Source organism: Nicotiana tabacum, chromosome 1, assembly GCF_000715075.1.
Source record: "Nicotiana tabacum cultivar K326 chromosome 1, ASM71507v2, whole genome shotgun sequence".
Classification (NCBI taxonomy): domain Eukaryota; kingdom Viridiplantae; phylum Streptophyta; class Magnoliopsida; order Solanales; family Solanaceae; genus Nicotiana; species Nicotiana tabacum.
In genome coordinates, this window is record NC_134080.1 from 114,815,122 (window position 1) to 114,823,206 (window position 8,085).

General features: G+C 40.2%; 1 protein-coding gene across 1 annotated transcript; it reads right to left on the minus strand.

Annotated features, from left to right (window-relative positions):
- Positions 1–1,655: 1,655 nt before the first annotated feature.
- Positions 1,656–3,080, minus strand: LOC107787069 (uncharacterized). The gene has a single exon (XM_016608589.2). The coding sequence runs from the start codon at positions 3,078–3,080 to the stop codon at positions 1,656–1,658; it is 1,425 nt and encodes a 474-aa protein (XP_016464075.2).
- Positions 3,081–8,085: the final 5,005 nt, after the last annotated feature.

Here is an 8,085-nt window from a genome sequence, read left to right on the forward strand (position 1 = left end):
TCTAGGATGCTCCGCAAGGGGAAGGTCGTCACTACCAATATGGCATGGCATTGAAAATAGGGTCTAAGCTTTTGTGAAGCTATAACCAATGCCAAGGCCAATTTTTCGAGGTGGGGGTACCTCATTTCGGCGTCAACCATGGTTTTGCTAATGTAGTAAATTGGAGATTGCACAGCTTTGTTTTTACAGACCAACACTGCACTTACCGCGACCTCTGATACGGCCAAGTATATTATTAGGAGGCGTTGGCCAGGTTTTGCTTTGACGAGTAGTGGGGGAGAAGAAAAGTATGCCTTTAGTTCTCTTAAGGCATCGATGCATTCTGAATTCCACTATAGCCCGTTGTCTTTCTTCAACACGTTGAAGAATTTGTGGCACCTGTCGAATGATCGTGAGATGAACCTCGACAGTGCGGCTATGCGACCGGTCAGTTTTTGCACCTGTTTCTTACTGGTTAATTCTTCAGGTATCCCTTCAATGGCTTTGATTTGATCGGGGTTGACTTCATGCCTCTTTGTGACACCAGGAAGCCGAGAAATTTGCCCGAGGTTACACCGAAGGCACATTTTTTGGGGTTCAATTTCATGTCGTACTGCCTTAATATACTGAAGGCCTCTTTCAGGTGGTCGATGTGGTCTTTTTTTTTTTTTTTGATTTGACCAACATGTCGTCGATGTAAACTTCCATTGTTTTGCCGAGTTGATCCTTGAACATCTTGGTGACCACACCTTTGATATGTTGCCCCTGTGTTTTTCAACCCGAATGGCATGACTTTGTAATAGTGTGTTCCCTGATGGGTGATGAAAGTAGTCTTTTCCTGGTCCTCCTCCTCCATGAGGATTTGGTTGTAACCTGAGTAGGCGTCCAAGAAGCTTAACAATTTGTGCCCCGCTGTTGCATCGTTGAGTTGATCAATGTGAGGCAATGAAAAGGAGTCTTTTAGGCATGCCTTATTCAGGTCTATGAAATCCACGCACATCCGCCACTTCCCGTTTTTCTTTTTTACCATGACCACATTGGCAACCCATTGGGGGTATTTTGACTCCTGGATGGAACCATTGGCGAGTAGCTTGTCCACCTCATCACTGACGGCCTCATTGATTGCGGTGTTGAATTTCCTTCTTACTTGCCGCACTGGGGGTAGAGTGGGTCGAGGTTCAACTTATGTGTGGCAATGTCTTTCGGGATTCCTGGCATATCTGCATGGGAGAAAGCGAACAAATCTGCATTGTCAATCAAAAATTTATGAAATTTACCTGGTTCTAAGAGTTTATGTCTGATGTAAGCCTTTTTGCTATTGTTACTGCTGTCCAGTTGGATGGGATTGAGGTCTTCTACCGTTGATTCTATGGCTTCCACGATGTCGGGGTCCCTGATGACGTCTATTTGTGCGTCGAGTCCGATCCCCGACTTTGGTAATTGCTACGCTTCTGAGTCTGTTCCCTTTAGCTGTTCAGTGTATGTGCAATCCTAAGCGATACGATAGCATTCTTGGGAAGTGTGTTGTTCGCCTCGGATGCTGAATATCCCCCATGAAGTAGGGAACTTGATCACTTGATACAAGCTTGATGGGATGACCCTCATGGCGTGTATCCATGGTTGCCCTAAGATGGCATTGTAAGTTGTGTCCTGGTTCATGACATGGAACATTGTTTCTAGGGTGACCCTCCGGCCAGGACGGGTAGCGCTATCTCCCTTGAGGTTCGCTCAACTGCATTGTTAAAACTTGTTAGTGTTATGCAACATGGTACTATCTTGTCTTCGAGTCTCATTTGTGTGAGAACTCGAGGATGGATAATACACGCGCCACTTCCGTCGTCTACCATTATTCTTTTCACATCAGTATCTAAAATACGTAAAGTAATAACAAGAGCATCGAAATGAGGGAAAGTTAAACCATCGGTATCTGACTTATTGAAGATGATACTGTCTCCGAGGTCGTCACACCGTTCGTGGGAGATCGACCGCTTCAGTTTGTGTGTGGTGGTGAACTTCACGTGGTTGATCGCTGCTTCATCGCCCCCGCTGATGATCATTTGGATGGTGTGAGCGGGGGAGGGTGGCTTTGGAGGGCCCTGGTGTTGCTCACGTCCGCGACCGAAGTTGGCTCGTCCACGATCGCTCATCAGCTCCCTCAGGTGCCCTTGGTTCAGCATGTTTACTACCTCTTGCCGTAGGGCTATGCAGTCCTCGGTTTTGTGACCTCGCTCCTGATGAAATTCACAGAAGACGTTCAACTTTTGGGTATTTGGGTCGGACTTCATTTTTTGTGGCCACTTTACCTTTGTGCCCAGCTTCTCTAGTGCGTACACTATTTCTGAAGGGGAAACACAAAAATTGTAAGCAGATAAGAGTGGAGGCATACCTCTTTCGTTTCGGTAAGTCCCTACATGTGGCCTGGACGGCCCTTCCACGTGCCGAGGAGACGGTGGGACGGCTATTCTGATGTAGAGTTGATGCCTTTCTTGGTTGAGGTGGGGAACTGACTGATCTCTTCGACCATTGTTACGACGATCTTTTCTCGACCTCGTTTGGACTGATGTTAATCGTTGGGTTGAACCGTTAAGGTCGTCCTCGTCTGCTCTCACCTCGGCGCAGTAGGCGTTGTGGATTTCTTCCCAAGTGGTGGGAGGGTATTTCATGAGCCTGCTTAATAACTTTCTGGTTGCTCTCGACCAGTTCCTGTTCAACCCTTTTTGGAAAGCTACCACCGCCATTCCTTCTGATACATTTGATAGGCTCATTCTTACTCTGTCAAACCGGGTGAGGAAGTCCCTGAGTCCCTCGCCAGGCGATTGCCTAACGGCGAATATATCATTCACCCTAGCCTCCGCCTTTTTAGCCCCGGCATGGGCGGTGACGAACTTGTCGGCCATTTCTTCGAATATTGTTATTGACTGTGCCAGTAATTGTGAGTACCAGGTTAAGGCTCCCCTCGTTAGGGTTTCACCGAACTTTTTCAGTAACACTGATGGTACTTGCTCCTTCGAAAGGTCGTTGCCCTTCACCGTTGTGACGTAATGGACGATGTGATCTTTGGGGTCTATAGTACCATCGTATATCTTCAAGTACAGTGGCATTTTGAAGGTCTTGGGAATGGTATGTGGAGCCACCTACTCGCTGTACGGTTGTTCGACGACCAACATCCAGTTTTGGTAGCAGCTTTGGGGCGCTGGTATCTTATCGACCCTTTCTTGATGTTCCCTCATCTGGTCGCGGAGTGCTTTGTTCTCATTTTCCATTTCTTCCATTTTCTTTAAAATGACTGCAAGTGCGTCATTATTACCTGCATCAACAGTGGTGTAAGTGGGTTATTTGCCGGTGGTTGTTGTGGTATCTGCTTGCGTGGTGTTTCTATTCTCCCTTTGAACGGATTTGTCAAGTATGTTGTTTAAAGTGCTTGTCAACCACTCTTCCAGTAATTTTTTCACTGGTGGTGGTGCTTCCTTAGATGTAGACGTGAAAGCTCCCCTCTCGTGAAGTGGTTACACTTTCATGAGGAGGAGGTGAATCACTCTGCCTGGGTGTAGCGCTTGGCGTCACATTCTCATTATCTTCCCTGCCATCTTCGTTGATGGTGTTCAAAATGTTGGTAGTGGCGCCTGCTATTACTTTCTGTCTTGCATCTCCTTTTCCTGCCATCGTTAGTTTGTGCAAACGAAAAAGAGATGGTTGTTTTTTTTCATCTAGAAGGAACTAAAATTTCAACTAAAACCTCCCCACATACGGCGCTAAATTGTTCAACCAAAAAAGTGTTGAAGCTTTTAGTTAAACTAAGTAATGATGAGATATAGGGTGAATCTTAGTTAAAGATAATAAATTCTAGATCAAATGTGTTGAGAAATCGATCTAGTGCACGACGTTTGATGGCGTTAAAGAGCACGTTTATATTCAGTGAATGTTAATAATGTGATAACATAAATATGTAATGAATGTAGAAGATGTCAATAAATGTAATAAGAAGGAATCTACTACCCAATTATTGTATGATTTGGATGGTTCCTTCCCCTGACAACGACATGGAAATACAAGAAGTGGAGATGGTTATGGAATCTTTGGATCTTGTGGATCAAGATTGAGTAATATGCACCTGAATAATACAATCAATGAACAAGACAACTTTTTGTATATTCTCTTGAGTCAACCTTTTACAATGTTTTTTTCTTAGAAAGTGAAGTCCCTTTTTGTTCTCTATCTCTTACTATTTATAGGGATATTCCCAAGAAACCCTAAAAAATACAATATAAGGAATATCCAAGGGAATATTTCTGGTGTCCTTTTCTAATCTTGTCCTATTGTTACAATTGCAACTCTAGTTACTCGTCCTCAGCAATGATCCTTACGAGGGCGACCCCTTTATTATAATGCCGTGGTCGACCCTATTCTCGATACTACTTATCTGTACCGAGTTGCCAAATTTTGACCAATACATGTACGTATTCATAGTTTTCTTGCCTACAATGACTTTGTTTTCATGTGTCCAGGGTGAAAGCTAACTCACGGGGAGAAGCTACTCAGTCAACACGCTTCCAATGCTAGTCAAATGATGTTTGTGAAAACGCACGTTTTATGTTTTTTATTGTTAGAAAAAGGTTAATACCTTGTACATAGTCAAACAATATATTGCCTTCTGTTTCCTACTAGTTATAGTGGGGTTTCGTGTCTAGTTAAGAACGGTTATGCCAAAGTCATATAGAATTAGTAAGTATATTATTAAAAAAAAAGAAGGCATGTTTTAGTTTACTCAAAACTAGAGCTAATGTCTTTATTTTCTAATAAACCTATTCGTCCGACTAATTTGGACTTTGAAGTCCTCCCAAGTAGGCCCCACTGAGGGGATACAACGCTCCTTGTTGTAACATCTTTTATTTTGTCCTGAGATCTCTCTGATTAAAAGCATACAGATCGCAACTATGTTCCACGCGCCTCAGTGGTAAAACTAGATCTAATGTTGGCTCTCTTACATAAGAGATTTTTTCTTTTGAAGAAGCAAATAGTGAAAGAGGAGTCACAGGGTCTCTCTCCCCTGAAATAATAGCTTGCCGGCCTTCCAAAAGATACTCCACAGGAACACTAAACAATTCATCATTGCCGGTTAATCTTCAAATGTATATTCAATTAACTTTGACTCAAAATGTAAGAATTTTAATCTATTAATGCACTACACAAGTGATTCGGCATATTCTTCTTGCCTCTTTATTAAAATAGGCTAACTTGCTAAACACTGACGTATCAAGTATGGAGCTCTAGCTCTTGCTATAAGAATATTTGGTGCACCTTTTGTACGATGACGTCGTGTAACATTATATAACTATTCAAAAAAATTAAAGTGGCCGCTGCCTAGCTACCTTTTGTATTAGACTTAATAATGACTCTCTTCATTTTTATATGTCACTGTTACTATTTGATGAGTAAATTGTTGGATTATATATCGCAGCGGAAACAATCACAGTATCTTATTCACGTGTAAATTAAACAATTAGTATATACGGAGATTATATGAGTTACCTCTTAAAGCGTGAACAAAGCAAATCGTTATCCTTCTCCAGTTCTAGAATTGCAAGACCTAAGCAACCTTCTACAGTCTTCTACTGTGTTACCTAAATAAAAACCGGAAATAGAGAACTTCGGGTGGGCGAAATTCAAGAAAGAAAAATGTGTTGTTTTTCAGTGCAAAAAACGGCCAGCTATATACCATGTATATATAGCTACATTTTTTAGGTCAAACCATTTTCCAAAACCTGTTAGGTTTTCTTCTTCTACTAAGGAAAGATTTCCTTTATTTCCTTTTCAGGCACAGTAGGGACCACAAAATTTAATTAACAAGGCTTCCTATTATGGAATTAATTTCAAAATTTTGAAATTAATTTCTACCATAATAAATTACGAATTATTCCACTAAAAATTCGTAATTGTACTCCTTAGTTCAATTTCGAAATTCTTCCACAAAAACTTATTTAACTCCTCATGTTAAGATTCAGATACTAACCAATCAAATTAAATTACTGACAATTTAATTTATTGATTACTTCCTTTAGACTTTCACTTAACTTATTTCATGTGTCGGATACAAAATTCACTGGCCGAGTTTACACGTGAAAACTTATAAGCTTTCATAAAGGAGTATCATCAATCTCAAAAAATCGAGACATGGATTCTATCAACTAATTATCACTTCGCCAATGTATATCATTATTGTCCAACTTACCAGGCTTATTGACCCATGAAAGAATCTTGCCTTTTAATAAATCAAAACAATAAATGATATACACAACTAATAATAATTATATCAAGATTAAGAGTATAAGTACATTAAATGAATTAGAGAAATTATTTTATTAGTCAGTATAAAATACCTATCTCTACTTGATCCGTTCAATACATACAAAATATACTAGCACAAGAAGTTAGAATTAGACCATTCCCATAATCAAGATAAATTATATTTAATCTTGTGCTACAACCATTCCGATAGCTTGTCCAATTCAATCATTAGGTTGTGAACATAAACTTTATGACTTATAAGAACCGACGATTTAATCTTCCGTATATAAGCTAGACTCTATACACTAAATCATCTACTATATAAGTAACAGACACACAAACAAATACATGATCTATTTAAAATAAAACTTTATTGAATTGAATAAATAAATAAATAATTATTCCATAAAGAATACTATAACAATACGCATGGTTTATAGTATATCTTAACAATCTCCCACTTAGACTCATAACCATGCGTCTACAATTCTGACACCCATTCCGTCTACATGCCTATCAAAAATCTTTTGTAGTAAGCTCTTAGTAAACGGGTCCGCCAAGTTGTTCTCCGACGCAATCTTGGTGACTACTACATCCCCTCTTTGCACTATCTCACGAATTAAATGATATTTACGCTCAATGTGCTTTGCTCTTTTATGGCTTCGCGACTGCTTTGAATTTGCAACCATACCACTATTATCACAATAAAGTGTTATTGGTGCTTGAATCGAGGGAACCACATTCTATTCTCTTAGGAAGTTCTCAAGCCAAATCGCCTCTTTGGCTGCCTCAGAGGCAGCCACATATTCGTCTTCCATGGTGGAATCAGCAATACAAGTTTGCTTGATGCTCCTCCAACTTATGGCTCCACCTCCCAGAGTTAACACATTTCCCGAGGTAGACTTTCTAGAATCTTTATCTGATTGGAAATCTGAATTAGTGTACCCAATAGGCACAAGTTCATCCGAGTGGTAGACTAGCATGTAATCCCTAGTCCTTTTCAGGTACTTGATTATATGCTTAACCGTTGTCCAATGCTCTCTTCCAGGATTAGACTGAAATCTGCTAACAACGCCAACGACAAAGCAGATATCAGGTCTAGTACATAACATAACATACATCAGACTCCCCATAGCAGATGCATAGGGGACCGCTTTCATCTTTTCTATCTCTCCATTAGTTTTAGGAGACTGATCTTTAGATAGAGAAACTCCATGCCTGAAAGGGAGAAATCCTTTCTTGGAATCATGCATGCTAAACCTGGAGAGTATTGTATCAATATAAAAAGCATGGGATAAGCCTAATATCCTTTTCTTGCGATTTAGCAAGAACTTGATCCCAAGGATATGAGCCGCTTCTCCCAAATCTTTCATATCGAAGTGCGTGGACTACCATTGTTTGATTGAATCCAACATACCCACATTATTTTCTATGAGCAATATGTCATCTACATACAAGATTAAAAACGCCACTTTGTCCCCATCCTATTTTTTGTATATACAAGACTTGTTAAGGCACTGATCAAAACCAAAAGTTTTAATCGCCTTGTCAAAACAAGTGTTTCATGCCCTAGATGCCTGTTTTAGTCCATAAATGGACCTTTTAAACTTACACAACATGTGTTCCTTGCCACTTTCCACGAAACCGTTTAGTTGCATCATATAGATACACTCATCAAGACTTCCATTAAGGAAAGCTGTCTTGACATCCATTTGCCAAATCTCATAATCATAATGAGCATCAATAGATAAGAGAATCCTTATAGACTTAATCATGGCTACTAGCGAGAAAGTTTCCTCATAATCGATCACTTCTTTCTGA